The 21,890-nt window shown below is 40.1% G+C and overlaps 1 protein-coding gene across 10 annotated transcripts in view; it reads left to right on the forward strand.

The window, feature by feature from the left end:
* TANC2 (tetratricopeptide repeat, ankyrin repeat and coiled-coil containing 2) overlaps positions 1–21,890 on the forward strand; it is a 492,680-nt gene that overhangs the window by 320,655 nt on the left and 150,135 nt on the right. For all 10 annotated transcript variants that reach the window (XM_067540990.1, XM_067540986.1, XM_067540987.1 and 7 more), the window contains 2 exons: positions 9,285–9,433; positions 18,265–18,451. In XM_067540990.1, the coding sequence (XP_067397091.1) occupies positions 9,285–9,433; positions 18,265–18,451 (336 nt within the window). The remainder of the gene's footprint in view (positions 1–9,284; positions 9,434–18,264; positions 18,452–21,890) is intronic.

The following is a 21,890-nucleotide window of genomic DNA, read 5'->3' on the forward strand; positions in this document are numbered from 1 at the left end:
CCAAATATCATGAGACTCAATAAAGTTGAGAGGGTTGGCAGCATTGCTCTTTTGTTTCCCATGTAGGCTCTCTGAAGCTTTCAGAGGGACAGACAGCAAGAACTAGATGCAGTGGTGCACTCTTCTTTACGCACAAACCTTGTTTGTCAGATGGCTAGCAGGGACACTGCTATGCTGCTGCAATAAGGCAGGGAAAGCTGCTTCAAGGATAGCAACAGCTGCAGACGCTTGGGGAAGCAGGTCTGATTTTAATTGAAGAGCTTTCTTGGACAACGTTGCTCCCTCAGTTGCAGCTGTGCAACCCCAAAGACTTCGTTGGTTTTGTTGGAGAGTAGCTGCAAGGTAGAATTTGACATTTGTGACTACAGCAGTCTGAGTAGCTGGTACTGCTTGGCTCTGCTTTCCCAGGGCTCTCACTCAGACCCTCACTTTTAAAATTCCCGTGCTAGAAAATTGGATGTTGGTACCATGCTGGTTTCTGAAATGACTTTATTTTTTCTATTCCTGAATTCAGTCTGTGGATGCAGCAAAGTTAAGACTTCAGTGCTCTGATTTACTTCTTTCAAGATTGTTCTGACCTGGCTAGTAAAACACCAGACAGTCTAAACATGAGTGGTATTTTAATCTACAGTGGGACAACCTGTTTCACATCTGTGTAAAAACTGTTATGTGTTTGTCTTACATAAAGCAATGTGAGCCACACAGAGCACAGCTACCTGTCACTTCTGGAGATTAAAGACAAAAGCCAGAAGCTATTAGTGTGTCTTTCCTGTTCATCAATCTTGTAAGAGTTGGATTAAGTTTCTTTTGTAATTTCTTGAATACTGTTGGTCTCATCTAATTTACTAAAATATTGTGGTAACGGGAATGTTCAGTATCACAGAATCCGAAAGCCTTGATGTCAACTTCTTACAATGCAAGAGGAGGGATACTAGATTTCATTTTTCTTCTTATTTTAACATATGTATACTGGTTAGCACAATTTTCTTCTCTCTTGAACCCTAGTCGTCCCTTTTGAGGGACTGATTGCAAGTTGGTGAGGACTCTTAATGACTCTTACTGATGTCAGTGCACAAAAAATCTTAGCTGTTTTTAAATTACTGAATCATAACACTATCCCAACCCAGTTTTGCCTTTTTTCTTTGAATGAGGGAAACAATAAATTCAGTTATTTTTACCATCACACTAGAAAGGTTTTGAGAAATTAGTGAATGTGTTTGTTATAGTTGCATCTCATATAAGAATGTGGACAAGCATAACAAAGGTAATTTACCTTTTCTTGGTATGTGATTTGATAGATCTCCACAATAAACTCCATTATTTCTATGGACAGTGATGATGACTGCAAGAGAATGTGTCAATTTAATATGCATAAAATGCATAATTTCAGTCTTTCAGGTTAATGCTGCATATGAATAAGATCCTTGGGACAGGGACCAAAATTGCATTTGTAACTTGTACAGCACCAAGCACATTATTGGCACATAACAATAAATCACTTTTCAGGGAGTTCTGTCTTGTATTGATTCCATGGGTACTTCAACTCAGAAATTATAACTAAGAATTTTCTACTCCAAGCCCAGGGCCTATCACTTAAACTAAGGGCTCTGTTAGCTGTAGTAGAATGACAGGTTGTATGCTCTGTTGCCTCCAAGTAACCAGAGAGTGACATCGGCCCTGATTCAGCAGAGCACTTAAGCACATGTGTAATTTGAGTCCTGGTAGTCAACGAGACTGCACACTTGTTGAATGTTATACATATGTTGAAGTTTTTGCTGGATTGGGGCCATTGTCACAAACACTGGAACAGGTCTAACATTCCATTCAGAGCAATGGTGGTCAAACAGTGATTGCTGTTAAAAACTGCATCTTTACCATTTACTGAAGTTAACTCTATCGTGTTCTCTGCAGTATTTAAAATATAGGAAATCTTGCAAATATCTTGGAAAAGGAAAATACATTATCATTGTAAAAATCTATCTTTAATGGCATAATATACAATGCACACAAACCAATATATTTACAAACTCTGCCCTAAATATTTATTCTGAGACTGATGTTCTGCATCACTTGATGTACATCACTTGTAAATAATTTAAAAGATTTGTGGTATGTAACGTTGAAGTGTCATCTGCTGCTGCACTGTAATTTACTTTTCGGAGAAAATTCACGAGGGTTTTTGCAGCAGATAAAGTATGCATTTAGCGTGTGTACCCAATGCAAAAGGATTAGTTTGTACAAAAGACTGTAACAGATCAGATATGTTGGGGTGGGACCACCATACTGTACTGTGAAGATTCTGGGCAGAACTGCTCCTAGGCAGCTTGTGATATGCTATCAAAACAGAAGTAGTCCTCAGGGCTCTATGGCCATGTCTATACTGACGGCAGCAAATTTGCCGCCACCAGATTGATCTTTCTGGATCGATTGAGCGGTCAGTATAGACACGCTCAATCGATCAGGAAGTCGACTCAGTAAAACCCACCCCCTCAAGAAGCGTAGCGCTGTGTCTATGGGAACACTGTTCCTGTCAGCGCAGTGTAGACAGCACGCAGAAGGGAAGCACCTCGCTTCTTCCATGGGCCTCTCTCACTCCTGTGACAGCCCAGAAATGGAGGGGCTGCGAAGGTGGTTTACAGTAACCATAGCTCTGCCTCTCCCAAGGCTGTTTTATGTTGTTATGTATCTAAGAATTTCATCCATAGTGCACAAGGAAAAAGATGGACTTCCTGTCTTCCACGAGTCATCTCACCATTCTTCATTCCTCCCCAGGATCAGGGGTATACCTCTAGAACACAATATCACATAAACAACGAATGGCCATGGACCAATAGCTTACCACTGGAGAACAGTATAAGCATCTAGGCTATAACTTTGTTTAAGGGTAGGGTGTGGGCACCAGGAGTCTTGAGAAGGCTGGTGTGGATGGGAGTGTGCAGAAGGTGATGAAGGTAAAAAGAGGCAAGGAGACTAAAAAGCATCTCCTCTCTTTAGCCTTCCTGGAAGGCAAAGAAAGGGCTCAGTCCCATCTTCCCATTCATACCTCTGTAGATACCTTTGCGTTTCCAGTTCCACATCCAGTCACTTCCCATCAGTGTAACTGGTTCAGTTCCAGGGCACAGACACCACTGTCAATGAAACATTTTTCAGTGCCAGATCACAGCTAATGGGTAATTTTTGCAATTGAATTTATTTCACTTTTGCAGGCTGTGGCACCAAGAAGCAAACACTGAAAAAAACCCATGCACAAAATCCCTTGTTAAAATACGCAAAGTGCTCTGCTACTCAAAAACTGATTAGCAATATGTAAGAGGCAGAGTCTATGAAGAGTTGGTAGCAGAGGAGAGAATATGACTAATCAAATGTATTTCTTTTGGGGGAGGGGGGAGTTTACCTTTTTAGTGTGGTGCCTTTGAAAATAGATGCAAAATTTGCACCCACTTTTAATCACACACTGAGATGGAAATCTCTTTCTAACTTGCCTCTTTGTGAAGACATATTGAACAATACATTGGACATAAAATTATACAATCTTCTTGGGTCCCTCCCACCCGCCAGACACAATGGATTTAGTTATGGAGAGATATTTTGACCTCATCTATTTTATTACTTCAATGTTTATATAGAAATGTGCAAGTTGATACAATACACAACCAGAGCTTCAACCTCTGGGCCAGATTCTGATCTCTCACACATGAATCCCATTGACTTCAGTGGCCTTGCATGAATGCAGCTGAGCTTAGAATTGGATACAATTATTGATATATTGGTTATTACTTAGAAAATTTGGTGCATAGTATTCAGTGGATAGAATAAATAGTGATGGAGAATAAAATGGTTATGCACTTTCACTGAACTCAGTGAGTGGGTCTTATGTCTTACTGTCATCCGTGAAAGGGGAGTAAACTTCCTTTTGTATTGCCCTTGCATAGACGTCTAGGAGCTGTTTTGTCTCTTCTGGGATATCAAGTTAATTAAATGCTCCAAACTTTTTTAAAAGCTGTAGAACCAAAAGGCAGAATAAGCCAATACAAAACTACCTTGCTTGAGTTCCAAGTTTTTTGTACTTTGAAAGTTACAATAAAATAACAATTGGTGACTCCATGGTAAATTGGACATGCTCAGGGCTTGGCTGCCATTTATAAATTGTTTGAATTGTGCATTTTCGTGGCTTGTAACGTCAGCAGAACTTTTAAAGTGAATTAAAGTGTTGTAATCGCTATGCAGACATCTTATCCTCCATATAATGAGACTGTATCCAGCCATTTCAAGGTGCTATGACCTAGAATAAGCTCATCAGTTTTGTTTTTTTGAGAGGTAAATGACAGTTTTATACCACTTGCTGGCTTCTTAAGGCTAATATAGATCAGAGGAGTGTGTGCAAGGTTAAACCTATAGACTCAAATGAGCAAGCTGCTTTGACTGTTCAGAGAGCCATTTCTACTTTGAGACAGATGAAACCAGCTGTTCTGCCCCAAACGCTACAAAGTGTCCAGTGTACTTTGCCATTACTACTGAAACTAGCTAATCATCGTAATGCATTTCAGCCTGATAATGGATTAGCATGACCACATTTCACCGGTGGTCAGTGAACTGGATTGGATTCTCCTCTGCTTCCAAGTGCCTTTCAAGGCACTCGTTTGAAATATAAAGAGCTTTATAGTTTGGACCTGGCTACTGAAGAAACTGCTTCTCTCCCCATGCAGCACTGCAATGCGTGAAATTAATTGTTGTGGTTATGCAGTCTGACCCTTCATTTGCACTTTTAGACACTAAACCAGTCTCCAGTACATAGTCCAGGGCCTCGTCTTCCCTGCTAAAAAAGGTTCATTTTTTACCTTGGGTATCTAACATGCATGGACCTATCTGAGGCAAAAACATGGTGAAGACCGGGCACTTAGTTTTACTGTGAGGTAAGCAGTCCTATATCCCCTCCAGAGGTTGACCTCCGTGAGTTTACCTGGTGGTAAAACTAAATGCCTGTTTTTCACTGTGTTTTTACTTCAGGATAACTTACATGTCATGTGTTAGTACCTATAGTGTAAAAAAACCCAAAACTTTTTTCCCTCCAGAAGGCAGGGCCTAAGTAACAAGGCTGTGTGATGGGAAGTTCTTCAGGGGCTTTAGCAGTGGATCCTCCAACTCCTGCTCCTCCACGGACTTGCCTGGCCCACTGTACTGTGACTCATACAGAGCCTCTACACACACAGGGAGCTGCGCTCACACCCTCTCTGCAGCCAGTCTCCCATGCAGCAGAATCACAGTGGTTCTGCTTCAGACACATCCATTCTCACGGATGTGACAAGATTTGCTCCGTGATAATAGGAAGGAAAGGGCATTTTCAGTGGAAGGTCTCTGGGTGAAGAATTCATTCTCTCTGGCAGTACACCAAAGCACAGATTTTCTAGACAGGGTTGAAAATACATCCTTCTGGTCAAGCATTGGGTTTACTCTACCCCATTGCAGGGTTGGTTGTTACAGTTTGCTGCAATGCAAGGGAAAGAGCAGTTTGTGCTGTCTGCTGCAGAGAGTTAATTCAGTGTGTGCTGAGTTTCAGTTATATCAAATGTTTCGATATCTTGCTAATGGATACATAATAAACATAAAAAAATTATTATGACCTGGATTTTCATATGGATGGCCAGGAGGCATTCCACAGCCCTATAAAACTTACTCTTGTTAGACATTGGAATTGTAAATTTACATCATTTTTATCTGTCTAAAGCTATCTATTCTGAGCCTGATTTCCTTCAGAGGTTGTGAGCACTCACAGCACCCATTGACTTCATTGTGAAAGTGGGTGGTCAGCAATTCAGAAAATTAGAGGCTGGATCAAAATCTGTCTGTATCTTAAATCTGTCCTGTGCTCATTACTATGGTCTGTCAGCTCCTTACATCAAAACAAAACAATACGATAAAGCTACAATATAGCCAGCAACTCCGAGGACAGCTCTCGGCAGCAAAGCGCATTATCTCCTTTTATCATTTTCATAGCATTGAAGGCTCCATTTAAGACAACTCAGGATGCGTGTCCATAGTGTTGATCGTTGTTACGAATTGGAGTCTATGTTGTGTATGAGATTCTGTAGCTGTTAACAGTAAGGTGGACTCCCAACTAGTATTTGTTTAATCATCCTTATCTATCCTTTTAAAAACTTTTAATCCGCTTTAATATGATGGAGACTATGAAAAGTTGTTTTATGTTTCTTTGAAATGAAATTATGACCTTGAACTGCGCTCCTTAGGAGCTGTAGACTAATCTATTTATTGAGGTCTCATAGAAGGTTACAGCTTCAACTGAGTTGTACCTTTCCAGAGTACTTGTAAAAGAACGACATGTAAAAGCAACCTGCCTCTACCCTAGCTGTAGGCTACTTTCTCCAGCACCTTTTGAGAACGTTGACCAATCCTATATTCAAGAAGGGAAAGATAAGATATTTAGTAAGATACTTTTCATTAAAGGAAAAAGTATATCTAAAAAGCAAATTGACTTTAAAATGTGGTTCTACTCCTAAAAGATACTATGTAAAAATGCCACTATCTTACTCAACAGATCTGTGTGTTGTGTATCAATAATATCTGCTGACTGTTCTGACTAGGATAAGATTTTACTGCTATTAGCACTGCAGAGCTAGATCCTGCTCTGGAAAGTGGAGTTGGATTTTTTTCTGGATTCATAATAATTCTCATTGTATATGCAGTACCAGCCTAATATATATTATCAACCAACATATCATAAATATTCTAAATAATTTCACATACCAGCCTAATATATATTATCAACCAACATATCATAAATATTCTCACATCTTTAAACTAGTAAATAATCAATAGCATGGCCATGAGTTCATCTTGACTGAAGTTAGACCCGGGAACTCCTACCTTTTTGACAGTTTATCTGTCTGTCTCTCTCTCTCAGATTTCTGTCTGCTCCTTTGTATAGAACAGTCCCATGGTCAGGATAATTCATAGTGACTGTTTTCAGTGTTCTAATGGAGCCTACGTTTACCCCAGTACTGTGTCCTTTCTCCTGTCTCCCATATAGCTTTAACAACGAGAGTTCTGTGGCACTTTAAAGACTAACAAATTTAATTTCTAAAGTGCACAGAACTCTCGTTGTTTTTGCTGTATACAGACTAACACGGCTACTCCTCTGGAACCATATAGCTTTGCATTTCCTAATGTTTCTTTGACTCTTTCAAGTTTTTTTCCAATTAAGATAATTCTTTGTGACTTTCAAGTCTCAGGCTGAAATTGAAATATGCCTGTTATTTTGCACCATATTTCTGTCCACAACGGAGACAGGTGCTGAGTATGTTTAGAAACACAGTATAGTTAATTGGATATTAGGTTTTTAAAAATGTCCATAAAAATATAGCAACACTCTTGTAGCTTATGGTTATTTACAGTCAACATACTAAACATTTTCCTTTCCAGCAGGTATTCTGTTATGGCTTTGATTACTCTAGCATTTCTTAGGAAAAATTTTCCACCTACACTAACACCAGTTCAATTCCAATGATGGTAACAATGCGGGAGAACACTACTACAGTTAAAATGCCAGTGGCTGAGCAGGCTTCACTGACATGCGTCTCAACTACTGGTGATCACCTGGAAGCCTTTCTACACCAGCCATGTAAAAAATGCACAAAAAAGCATGGTCTGTGGGTTAGAGTGCATTTCCTCTGACACTGTACAGCATCAGCAGCAAATGATGGCTGGCGGATGATGGTTGCATATATTGTTCTTTCCTGCCTTAACTGGCTTGATTCCTGTGGCAGAGGATGTACTGGGCTTTCCTTTCTCTCATCATGCTGGATAGACCACATGTTGGCTCTAACATCCGACCTGAAGCACGCAACCTATGACAGTGAGGGTCTGAATGAAACTGATAAAAACCAGTAGATTCAGATTAAAGTCTGAACCTCTAGCCTAACCCACACGGTTGGATACGAGCTTTCGTGCTGCTTTGAAATAATAGGGGATTCTATGTGCCATATATATTTCTAGGCACAACTGGATGTGTTGAGTGAAGTTTCAACTATCTTTATGAATCTTAGGTTTTTGTCAGTTTCAGAGACCTTTAGCAATAATGGTTTGATTCTGTGAAGCTTTTAGGGGAGTTAAAAGAAGGGCTCTTGTGGGAAGTAAATAGAATAGATAAAATAGTCCAAAGCATCCACATTTTTTGTTCACTTTTCCTCATACTTATGTATCATTTTCCCGATAGGCTCCTTCAAAGTCAGTATAATCTATGGTGCAAATATATATAAAAAGTTTAAATGTTTTTTTGCCTAGCAGACAGAGCACAGTACAAGATTTTACATTTCACAAGTAAATTCATAATTGGAAATTCTGAAAACACAAAAAGGGATTATTTGACTTGGTAGATCATATCATCCTAGGAACTATTATGGTTTCTTGTGCAATATTTTCCCAGATTCAGCAGGTGTGATAAAAATCCTTCTCAATTTATTTTTTTATAGAATGGTTGCACAAAAGAAGTTGGATCTCTCAGTCGATTAAAAAACCCTGTGCTTTTAAAACTTTTTGAGAGTATTAAAGACTTTGGTTAATTTACCAAAGTGCTGCTAAAAGTGTTGTAAGGAGTACACTCAAATTGTGAGTTTTTTATTACGTATGGATGTGAATTGAACTGACTTGTCAGGCCCTGGAACAGGCTAAAAATGGGACTTTTATCTTACCTACTTTTCCTAATGAACAACAGATCAGTCTTTAAACAAATTCCTTCATGTTATGAAATAATGAATTTCAGCTGCTTAAAAGTGCGGGCCTACTGTATGGATGCCACTTCAGTGCATTGCTAAAAGAAGATCAGACAGTTCACATATAGTCATGAGTTCTCTTGAAGTGACATGAAGGTGACTTATTTGGCTGTGTACGTGAGAGGAGCATGGTTACAGGATTGTGTTTCAGCAACGTTCCATTTCTTGATTGAGCCTAGAGAGTTTGATCATGAACTTCAGGGGGAAGGGGATGACCGTCTGCATCTTGCCTAAGATGAGGTGTTGCGAATAGGATATAAGCAGAGGGAGAAGGAATAAAGGGTAGCATTAAAAGAAGTGTTGAGTGACAACAATCTAAATAAATTAATGTCCAGCAAATAGCATTAAGTAAGAGAGAGAAGATGTGAGTAACCTGAAAATCTGTAGAGTGGAGTTGCCGTGTGAAAAGTTGGCTATACTTTGTCAATTAAAACAGTGGGTGAACAATAATAAAGTTAAATAGTTTCCATAATAAATGATGCTTTTCTTGTTATTCAGGTGAAGCTGAGCAGGAGCTGGGACCCCCTCCATCCGTAGATGAGGCAGCAAACACACTCATGACTCGCCTGGGCTTCCTCCTTGGAGAGAAAGTCACAGAGGTACAGCCGGGGCCCCAGTACAGCATGGAGGTGCAGGATGAGAATCAGGTATGAGATCTCCTTCAGCAGTAAAAATGTACAGCAATAATTGGGTTGATTGTGATGAGATTTTGTAGTTATCGGACAGTTGTGTGCATGGTAGCGATGGAATGATTTTCACGAGGAAAAAGGTAGCATTACCACATTATTAAACTGTGGGTCGTAATTACACAGTAGCAATACACGTTTATGGGATCAGCTGATATCATATGTAATAGTTTCTGTCATTTTCACGTTTGCGCTGCAAGCTTCCTAAGGGATGATAGCTTCTCTTACCATATTAGATAATAATGATCAAAATAATTTGTATTCTATGCACCTTTCCTGTGAGGTCTTTAAAGCACTTTAGAAACATTGTATAAGCCTTGCAAATCCCCTGGAAGGGCAGGTAAGTATTCTTATCCTCACTTTACAGCTGGTTACATGACTTACTCATATTCACATGCTGAGATGGTTCAAAGCTGAAAATAGGCACAAAGACCAAATTATTCTAGTCAAATCCTCACTGAACTCAACTCATCATTCTGGTTGTCTCAAGAGCAGAGTGGCAGCTGAGCACTGGTTGAACATGACATTCAATGGGAGTTTTGCCTGAGTAAGGACTTTGGATCCCAATTCTGTAGTAATCACTCCTACAGGTCTGCTCTGAACAGTAGACTCACCCCCCACACAGGGAAGTGAACAAGCTACGGTCCTTTTCACCAAACTGAGATGTGATGGGGTGGGAGTGAAAACCAAAGAGAGAGAGATAAGTGAGGAAGGGTGGTCCATTGGTTAGGATTCTAGCCTGTGACTTGGGAGATCCAAGGTTAATTTCCTGCTCCGACACAGACTTATTGTGTGACCTTGGACAAGTCACTTAGTCTCTCTGTGCCTCAGCTCCCTATGTGAACATTGAGCATAATAGCACCGGCCTGCCTCACAGAAGGGTTGTGAAAAATAAATACATGAAAAACTGTGCGGTGCTCAGATACAGTGATAATGAAGGCCATGTTAGTTCCATAGATAGAAGTGTGTATTGTTCTTAATGGGCTTATTTTTCTTATCCATTGCTTGAAGTCTCGTTTATTACATCTGCTTTGGTAGACTGACACAGCAATGTCTTTCTGGCTTGCTTATGTGATAAAATGGGGGCTCTCGTGTAGTTTTTGGTTCCTTTTTGGACTTGACTTGATACCGGAATAACAACTTTGGCTGCGTCTCTGAGGTGTGATTGGCCATTTTTTATTTTTCCGGTTATTCAGGAAAGCTCCTCTTCTTCTAGGCTGAATTGTTCAGCACTCTTCTTTGCTCTTTGATTTTACACTGGCACTGAGCAGAATTTTTAAAAATATATTCTGTTATTTTTAGCAGTGCAAATCACTATTGAATTTAACCTCCCCTGAATTTTTTTAAGGAATAAAAGGATGCTATTATTTGCAGATAAGTGAGTAGTGCAGGTGCCAGAGCAAAAGAAGTAGGCTGGATCAAGTGGATGAAAGAGCTGGAGCAGTGGGAGGAGGTAGGTAGATGAGGTAGTATTCATAGCTGGAGTTATGGATGTCCAAAGACGAGTAGCAGCTGTAGATCAACTGACCTACTGAGGAAGGAAGTTGTATTTCCTCAGCAGGAGGGAGTGAAGAGGTTGGCCTGCACAGGGCTGGAGAAGATGGTGTGGGAGGAGAGAGCTGGCTCTGTGTTGTCAAGAGGTTTTAGATCTATGAGTATTTTTGAGCAGTCCATGGCACAACTGGGACAAAGGGTTAACGTGCTTTTCTCTTCCTGGATTTTTGTAAAATGTTTATTCTTTAACACATTAATCAGGTTTTGTGATTTTATATAGTTTTTGTGTAAGTTTTGTTGGCTCGCTTTGAAATGCACTGTATAGTACCTTGTGCTAGAAAGTGTATTTTTAACAGGCACTTATTTGAATTGAATACTTCAAAGCAAAGCAGAGACTTCTACTATAAATGGTTCCTTTTGTTATTGTCTTTTTTAATTAAAAACCCATCTTTTTGGAAAAGTATGCATTTTATGAATAAGTCAAAGAAAATATCTTTACAGAAACAACAGTGACAGTTGCACTCTGAAGTAGATTGATATTTTGAGCTCTGCACCAATTTTTGCATGAAAAAGTTTTAGAGGCTCTTTGAATACCATTTATGGGCTTAGTGAAGATTGAGAAAAGCCAAGTTCTTCATTTACCAAGTTAAATTTGTTTTCTTGTGAGCAGTACCCCCTCAGTCAGTGCTGCATATTTCCCTAAAGTTCTCGTCTGAGCTGCTGGTGGCCAGTCTAAATGGAGTCCTGGGGAATTTAATTAAGCCCTTTTAATTTCTCTCCCCTCTATTCTGAAGGTATGATTGCAGCAGTCCTCTTCTGGCCAGGAAGACTGTCAAACAGCCATGTCCAATTTTGATGCCAATCTTATTTTATGAATCCACTGGCATTTGTGTGACTAGTGTTTGTGATTCTCTTGCCCCTAATCACACACCTGTGAGAGCGGGTCTACACTTTAAACGCAGCATTGGCACAGCTGCACTGCTGTAGTGTTCCAGTGAAGATGCTTCTCTGCTGAAGGGAGAGCTTCTCCTGTCAGCATAATTAATCCACCTCCTCAAGAGTTAGTAGCTATATCAATGAGAGAAGCTCTCCCACCAACATAGCACTGTCCTCACGGGGGGTTAGGTCGGTATAACTACATCGTGCATAAGTGTGGATTTTTCATACCCATGAGCGTCGTAGTTGTACCAAGATAAGTCTGTAGTGTAGACCTGGCCTAAGAATGGGAGTTCTCTTAAGCATATCTCTAAGTAAAGACTCTTCTGTACTACAGCACCTGTCACAGCTCTGCGGCAATCCCACTAAACTAGCCCTCCGAGAGTTAATTCTTCAGCAAAAATCATGACATAGGGATGTAGGAAGATTAATTTGCAAAGAGGTTGACATCTGATTGAAACTTTGGCTATCATTATACACTTGAATTGAAAAAAAGAAAAGCTCTTTCTAGATTTTAATTCATTAGTTTACGTAGCTTGAACAGTGAAAACAATCTCTGTAAAAAGCTAGGACTGGACAGCTGCTTGCTATTCTGATCCTGCGCTATTCTCTGAAGTGAGAATGCAATTATTTGCAATCTCTCCAATGTTTAAGTGACATCAAGATAAGGGATAAAAGTGTTTTATCTACAACTGCCCCAATCTATAACTTCAACACATTGCATTTCCGCTCAAATGCTTTATTTTAAATATAACAAGGGACACATTTTCTTACCCAAATTGCTAAGAAGTTGCAGCTTTTTATGTGCTATTTCTTACTTGAGCATGTTTTCCTTAATGAGGGATCACAAATGCCACAGATTGAAACCTTTTTCTCCTACTCTTCAAAACTTCCTTTTGCTTTACTGGCTACCAGTAAAGCACAAAAGAATATGAGACCAGCATAATAAAGTTTAGTTTTTCAAATGCTTTAGTAGAAATATAACAATAAACATAGCAACAATGTTGAAAATACAGAATTGTCCTAAAATTGGCATAGAGGAATACATGAGAAGTATATTTCTGTATCAGTACAAAAATCTGTTATATATGCCAGGGCAGAGTAGCATGTTGTAAGTTTGAACATTTCCATTTGCTGAACATCTTGTTGTTAACTGGCTGCATTAATAACATTACAAATCAAAGAGTTAATAAGAATATCATTTGGTAATTAGTTACAGGGTTAGAACTGTAGCATATATTTGCTTGAAATAACAGTTGAAAAAGTGGCATGGAAGCCCTCTGCATTGGAAAAAACACAACACCAGATTAATAGTAACAATAATAATAATAATACTTGACATTGGTGTATCTACTTTCATTCTGAAAGATCCCAAAGATGCGATCCCAAAATGTATGGGTGACACAATATTATTTAAGCTACTTAGGAATAGAGAGAGCCATTTGGTGGAACCCTGAAAAGCTCTGACAGAGTTATGCACTTGAGAAACCTGGCGTCGCATGCAATTCATGCACATTAGGTAAGTGCAAGATAATGCACATCGGAAGGAACCATTTGTATTGCACATACTCATTGATGGATTCTAAGTAGACATAACTCAGGAAAAAGATCTTTAGTATCATTATGACAGCTCAAATAAAATACATGCATGATATGCACCAGTGATCCAAAAAGCGAGCCAGATGTTAGGTTGCCCTTGGGAAGGGATAGAAATGTTATCGTGTTACTTCCTAAAATCATGGGACACCTTCCTCTTGAATACCGTCATGTGGGAACTGTGTTTCTGGGGGTAATAGAAATATCTAAGTAGATCAAATGATTTAGTTTTGTTCACTCATTTCAAAAAGGATTTAACAGAAAGAAAAAAAAAATGGTGAGAAAAGCAGTGAAAATATTTTGAGGCCTGGAAATATTTGCTTTTGAGACAAGGTTAAAAAGATAAGAAATGTAAAATTGAGAGAGGAGACAAATAAGAGGTGAGGAACCATACCTCACACAGTGCTCTAAATGCCCCAATAACAATTATGTGGAGGAAACCAGACAATCTCTATGCTCTTGAATGAACTCACACAGGAAAATGATAAAAAATAAAAACACCACATCACTTGTGGGTGAACACTTTTCATAGAGTGATCACTCTGTAGCTGACCTATCAGTCCTCATTCTCAAAGGAAATCTGCACATGCTTTCAAAAGATGAGCCTGGGAGTTTAAATTCATAACTTTTCTAGACACTAATAGTTCTGGACTGAATAGAGAGACTGGATTTACGGCTTATTTATAACAACCCATAACCCACTAAGAACACTGCCCCCAGCTGTCTTCTGTCTTACTGGAGGGGTGTTAATGGGCAACTTCACCTTGAATGGTCCCTTGAAATCTGTGTTAACTACTTATGCTAAACAGTTTGTTCCACCTTGTATTTAGCTATGACACTCTGAATACATTTTCCAGACCTGAAGAAGAGCTCTGTGTAAGCTCAAAAGCTTGTCACTCTCACCAATGGAAGTTGGTCCAATAAAAGATATTGCAAGAAGATATGTTTCTTCACACAGTGTAATTTAACATGTGGAACTCATTGTCACAAGATATTAGTAAGGCAAAGCAATCCATAGATCTGAAAGAAAATTTTACATTGATAAGAATAATAAGAATATCTACAGTTAAACTTACTAGGATTTTAAAAAAGGACTACAAATCTTTATGCTCAGCCACTAACTGCATAAGTTAGGGGGAAAAAACCCTTTGTGCGCGTGTTGTTACATAATTGTCTATTAAGCTGATTTTACACCTTCGTTAGATGCATCCTTTATTGACCCTTGTCAGAGATAGGATATTAGTTTAAATGGACTACTGGTCTGATCCTGTCTGGCAATGCCTGTCTTCTTATATCCACATAAAACAAATAGACTTCATTTTTAAAAATGTAAACCGGAAGGAGCCAAAGCAGGAAACTATGGTATGGAGTGTATGTGCTTATTAAGAGCTAGGTCAACCCTGCTGAGATTTAAATATGTAGTTCCTAGGAGACTAAATATTTCAAGACTTATGCTTTTATACCACTACATGTAGGGAAAATTGACACATTAGTCAAGTACTGTTATTTCTAGAGCGTGAGGTATTTAGTTTGCGACATTTGCAGCATTATATTCATCTCCTGCTCAAATTGCTGTGTGCGTGTACCTTTTGCAGGGGAGCCGTGTATGTTTGTTCCTAATGCTTCAAAAGGTGATCTGATGGCAACTACCTAAAAAGAAAAAGAAATGAAGAGAATGCAAAAATTTAGCAAATGTTCATATGGGACTACTCTTATAAGGAATCAGTAGATCATAAGGGGAATTATAACTTGAGCTGGATGGGAGAGGGCTTTCCCATTCTGCAAAACTTTTCAAAGATTTCAAAAATGCTTCTGTTCCACAATGAGCTGGAACTAAACCCTTTAGAAGTTTTTAATAAAAAAAATAGCAAGAAAGACAACAGATTATCCAGTAGTCTGATGGTTAGGGCACTCACCTAGCATGTGGGAAACCCAAAATCAAGTCTCTGCTATGCTGTTCTCCCATGTCCCATATGAGTGTCCTACTGGCCAGACTCTTGGCTTTTCTATGGTTGGAGTCTCTCTGGTTTTGACCAGAAATTCCATTCTGGACCTGAGAAACTTTTTCTGATGAAAGTTTCATCAAAATTGGTATGTTCTCTCAAAAAGTTTCTGTTGCAATTAATCAACATTTTCTAGCAAAAAAAAACTCCTGATCAGATCTAATTATAATCTGGTTAGAAATGCCTGTATACTCCTCCTTCCACTATATAGCAATCTCCAGGAATTATTATAAAAGCATGCTCAAGGGAGGTCTGTCTGGATGAAACACCATATACCTGATTCACCACTGCATTACTCCAGTTCTATGATGGTATATGGTTATGATTAAATCAGTGGAGTTACACTAGCATAAAACTAGAGTAATACAGTGATGAAACAGTCCTCATGTTATTTGGAATCCCACCTATTGTGAACGATGATCCATTTTCCCTCAAATGTCTGGTGATTTGCCTTCTGAGTGAATGAGCATTTTCACAAGCCACAATGGGATTTCTGTGACAAATTGGATAGCTTCCCTCTAGCTACACATGGGACCTGCCTTCTAATTTAGAAGACAATGAATCTTTCACATGTCCTACTTATAAAAGTCAGTCTCAATCATTTTCAAGCTTCAAGTATATAATACTTGAAAAAGTTAGACTTCAGAAGCCTTCTGTAGTTGCAAGCATTATGCTTCAATGTTTAGTTTTTCCCAGTGATCCCAGGATCAAATGGTATTTTTTAAAAGTTAGGTGCAGTTTTCTATAACTATAATAAAAGTATCCATTGTAAAATAAGCAAATGTTCATTTAAAGTTAATGCCTATTGAGATTTCCTCCACACCAATATAATTTTACTTGAAAGCAAGAGATTACTGTACAAGAGGGCTAAATGTTTCAATCGGAAAGCTGAGACAATTGCAAAGACAAGTAAGCATGTACTGCAGTGCTTAGTAAGCTGTTAGGAAATGAAGTCACTTTCCCTTATTGTAGTGGCATGGTTTGAGAGAACCAGTCTGTTCAGAGGATATCAACGGTACTGAACTACTGAGTGCAGTTGGCGTATTCTGAGCTGGAACTAAATATTCTTCTGTGTCTAAAAGCTAAACAAGAGAACTCTGACTTAGTGGATAAAATAGAGAAGCGTTACCTTGAGAACTGTGATTGAAGGCTAATCTACACCCAAATGACGTGGGTTTGCTGTTCTCGTCCCCAGTGACCAACAAATTTTGAACAGGCAAGTTATATAGAGACAATAAATAGAATTTTATGGATGAAAATCTACCCATTTGACACACATCATTCACAGTGAGTTTGATGGAAGGTATGCATGTGTGTCCGAGGGCAGAATTAGGCCCTATAATAGAAATTCTAGCCTCCCCATAACTACTGCAATGCCCATGAGCACCACTAAAGCTTGAAATATGAAGCATCCCTTTAGTGATGCTAAATATATCAAGTTTGTTTCTTGTGCAAGGGGTTCAGCATCGATCAAAACCAATGTTAAGATTTTGAAGCGATTTGAAACATGGATTTTAACTTATTTGTGAAAAAATGCTAACTACAGTTATGTTTGTTTCAAGAAATCATAAAGTTGTATGTGCATGGTTTGATGTATGTACACTTTAGTGTTTAATAAGTCATTACATTTGGTGGGTGAAACCACATCAACTTGTTTATAGTCAGTGAACCTGTCCCAAACCTGCTGTACCTCAGTAATTCAGCACAATATGGCTTATTTATGTACAGATATTCTAGGATGGGGTGGAATTGAGTAAATTTTTATATTCAGATGAGAGATCCTTCTTTGTCAAGGAAGTCTGAAGATCACCTCTGCAACATGTAGCAGAGAATTTCAGCTTTATCACAACTAGTCTTTAAATGCAACATACACAAATTTTGTTTCTTCAAATAGATCATCTCTGTGTATAGTATTAAATATATTAACTCTGGTGGTATTCATGTGTACATTTCTTATAGATTCTTTCAGAAATAGCTATTTTAAAATACAGCTTCTTCATGCTGCCATATTTTTGCCTTGTTTTGCATTGCAAAGTCAGTATTTCACTATTGTGAATTCTGATAAGTCTGCCTTTGGTGTAAAGAGCATTTCTTCTGGGGAAAGGATTTCTTTCATTTAGATGTGGGACTTGGCACTTCCTCTTTCAGTTTAAAAGCATTGTTATTTTTCTTGAATGGAAAAAACATTCACAAAACAAAACAAAAATTGCAAGCCATCTGAGATTTCTGACCAGATGGAAATGGCACAGATTTCCTGTTTGTTATTTCTTGCTTATGTGCATTAAGTAAAGGTGAGATCATGCAGTATAATTGTCACCAGGAGTTTTTTTGCTTGTGTGGAAAAGCAAAAGTTTTACCTCATCGTGCCTTACAGGTAACAGTGTTTTGGTTTGGTTTGGTTTGGTTTTGATCACAACTTAATACAAACTGGGAACAAAATGCTAAAATTTCCTGACAAACTTTGACATAAACAGTAAAATTATTTTATAGTAAATCAATTTGTGCAAGCTTCATCGGGTTTCTTGTTGAATTCAGGGCTGGGGATCTTTCATTTTCACAGAGCGTAAAAGAAATTAACACCAAACTGTCAATATTTTTGCATTTTTTGCAGAGGCTGAGCATCATGGGTATTTTCACTTTTAGCAGTAAAACATATATTGTTCTTTATTGTACAAGGCAAATTCTCTAGTGTGAGCCAGAGACATATGTTTTTCACAGTAATTGATCATAGTGGGTGATGTGTTCCTGGTTTCAATTTTTCAGACCTCAGCAGTAACCCAGCGGATAAGTCCCTGCTCCACACTGACCAGCAGCACTGCCTCACCACCAGCTAGCAGTCCTTGCTCCACCCTCCCTCCAGTCAGTACAAATGTTACAACCAAGGACTGCAACTATGGGGCTGTTACCAGCCCTACGTCCACTCTGGAAAGCAGAGATAGTGGTATCATAGGTGAGTAGTGTTCTCTCTGTCTCTCTCTCCCTAACACTAATCTAGGCAATGCTTCTATGCGTTTGTTTAGTAGGTGCTGCTTGAGAATAAGTTTTTGGGTCTCTCTTTCTGCTATTGAACAGGACATCTTAGCATTAGTCAGATTTATACCAGCTAAGTGGGTGGGAAGGATTGTTTCTTTTTCAAGTGCTGGTCCCTATGTGTATCCCAGATGTAGGTATGCATACACCTGCTTAATGTCCCACCTGTTTATGAAAGTGGCCTTCCTGGTTGCCATTATATCAGCCAGGAGAGTGGGTGATCTGGAGGCTCTCATGGCTATCCCATCATACACTACATTTCATAACGAGAAAGTATTGCTTTGCCTCCACCTTGACTATTTATTGTTATAGCAGAGTGAGCATGAGGACAAGTGATATCATCTCAGAGACTATAAGTGAATTTCTAGCTGTATCCTCCTTTGCTATCATTTGACGTATTTCCCTCCCCTAGATGGGTGAAGACTTATTCCACTAGAGCACAGATGAGTTCAGAAGCATCTCTTTGAGACATGCCTATGCTGGACATTTGTAAGGTGGCAAGCTAGAATTCCATACACACTTTTACAAAGCATTTTATTTTGGTCCAACCCTCTTCTGCTGGGCGCAGCCTTTGGAATTGCAGTGTTACAGACATCTATACCACCTGTATCCTTGTATGTCCCTCCTATTTCAATACTGCTTGCCTGTCACCCACATCTGTAATACACACAGAGCCAAGCACTTCAACAAGAAATGAAGGCTGCTTACCTGTAACTGGAAGTTCTTTGGGATGCGTGGTCCCTCCATTCCATCCTTCCCCTCAGGTTCAGATCATGATTTTATTTACTGTAGAGAAGGACCTGGAAGACGGTCAGTCCCGGACCTCCCCTTATGCTCTCAGTGCTGAACACAAGATCCAGGGAGCAGTCACAGATAAACGAATACCACTTCTCAGATTTTTCCGGTCTCTGGTGCATAGAGCGCATGTGAGCATTGTGCTAATTTGGCAGCAGAGCAGGCTCGCAGGTCCGGTAAGGGTGTGAAGAAGGTAAAGATGGCAGGCCTTGGTGCCAGACAGTAGGCTCCCACTTAGGAGGCAGGTCCAGGTCCTCCTAGTTAACATGAGTAAGTTTAAAGAAGTGAGCTAAAAACAAATCCTGTTTTTCTGCCCCTTTGTTCCCTCACAGCAAGTGACCTCTAGCCATCATTACAAGCTGACTGCCACTGTCTTAGGGCTCCTGGGCACATTCTCAAGGTGCAGCTCTTCTATCCGGCACCTTCTCCTCAGAGCTGCAGCCACCTGCCCTTCCCGCAGAACTAGAATTGACTCCTCAGACACCCTCCCCTCCCCCATAGCTTAAACATACCATCTCCCAGAACTCCAGCTTGTGGTTCTTTGAGCCCACAGTTTGCCTCCTCAAACACAGAGACAGACATTGCACAGAATTCTAAAACCCACTGCTGTTTACTCAGGCCATATCTATGCCTACAGCACTGCAGCGACACAGCTGTACCAATAAGCTGTGCTGCTGCAGTGCATCTGCTGAAGACACTCTATGCCATTGGCAGAGCGCTGTCACATCGGCATAAAAAATCCACCTCCGTGAGTGGCAGAAGCTGTGTTGGCAGCAGAATCTCTCCCACCGACATAGTGCTGTGCACACGAGTGCTGGTGTCAGTATAATTTATGTCACTCACGCGAGATTTATTCATATCCTTGAGCAACATAAATTATGCCGAGATAGGCTGTAGTGTCGACAGAGCCTTCGTTGGACAAGAAAAACACAGAGCAACACAAAAATGCTAACCCCTACATGCACTTCCTTACCTTCGTTGCCTCATCACTCCAGAGCGCTCGTTGGGCTGGGGTCATCATCGGTATAGGGCTGACCAGAATCCTTCTGCTGTAGTGCATAGCTTATATTCTGAAACACGGAACCTTCTCCTCCAACTTGCCTTCTCTGGTTGTAACCAGTCTGCTGTTAAACAGGATACCCACCCTGTCCCCACAATGAAAGTAAATCGTATGTGAGCCTCTCTGCTGGATATGTCCTACCACCAATACCTTTGTCTCTTTGTCCTCCTGGTAACTTTCCACTCTCTACTTCCCCCTCCCTGGAGTTAAGTAGAAGGAAGTATCTTCTCCTAGACAGCAGCTAATCCATTGTCATTCGGGTGTTTCTGTCTGAATAGACAGTCATTGAATTCTAACGACCCACTATTGTCCACGGTACTCAGTGCTTAAAAGCTTGTCAGCAGTGGTGAATACACAGAGACAGGCACATCATAACTTCATAATATCAACCGGAATTCATAAGTTGTCCAGAGCTGCCTCAAATCATAGTTGTATTAACCCTCCTCGCCTAGCAGTGCGGTGTCTCATATTTTAGAAGAATTATGAGAAATGCCTTGGGGCAGAGGTGTTCTGGTCTTATAAGTCCACCTCTTTCCCTCCCAACAGCAGCCTGAGCCTTCCTATGAGACAAGTGCTTCTCTCACCTTAAATCCTCTAGCACTGAAAGGACAATACTAGCAAGGGGACAATAGCTTGGACTGCAGAGTTTGCCTGCCCTGTGACTGACTCTGGGTAGCTCATACCTGTGACTTTTCTGAACCTTTTGGAGAGTGAGCTCCCTCCTTGTGCTCCCAAAAGTCGGTCTAGTTTTCTTTAGCTCAGCCATTTGCCTCAATGAAGAACCAGGATGGATTTAACACAGAATTGCGTGGTTCGTCTTCAAGTCTTCCTCATGTCCATTCTATGTCATATATGTATGTGCCACATGCACTAGTGATGAGATTTTTCCTAAGTAGTATCCATAGGCCTGGTTCTAGCGCCCTCGGGGTTCGTGTGTATATGCGCCGGTATAAGGGGCACCGCTGGCCCCCCCCTCCTTCATTTCCTTCTCCCCACCCGTGACAATGCTGGAGCATCCTCTTACTTCAGCAAGCTCTTCTAACCCAGTGGTTTATCTCTTAGTTAATAGTGTACCTAGTTAAAAGTTAGTTTAGGTCTTAGTTTACCTGTTATATTATAGATACATCCCCATGGGGGACATAGCCCCAGGGACGGGGCATGACCCAGTCCAGGGGCTTCAAACCTTGTGCATCATGCAAGAAGCCTATGCCAGTGAGTGACCCTCACCAGAGCTGCCTGAAGTGCCTGGGAGAGACTCACGTGCGAGATAAGTGTAGGATCTGTAAGGGGTTCAGACCTTGCACTAAAAAAGAATGGGACATTAGATTGAGAGTATTTCTAACGGAGTTGGCTCTTAAACTGGCCATCAACCCAGGTCATTCAGACCCAGCACCGAATACATCAGCATCAGTGCGGAGCATCCCTCCAGCACTGACTTCCTCCCAGCACCGATCGCCATCCCCGATGCCAAAGAAGAAGCATAGGAGGGCACATACCGGGAGAG

Source organism: Emydura macquarii, unplaced genomic scaffold (genome assembly GCF_026122565.2).
Source record: "Emydura macquarii macquarii isolate MOO-44397 ecotype Brisbane River unplaced genomic scaffold, CSIRO-AGI_Emac_v2 contig_629, whole genome shotgun sequence".
Taxonomy (NCBI): Eukaryota; Metazoa; Chordata; order Testudines; family Chelidae; genus Emydura; species Emydura macquarii.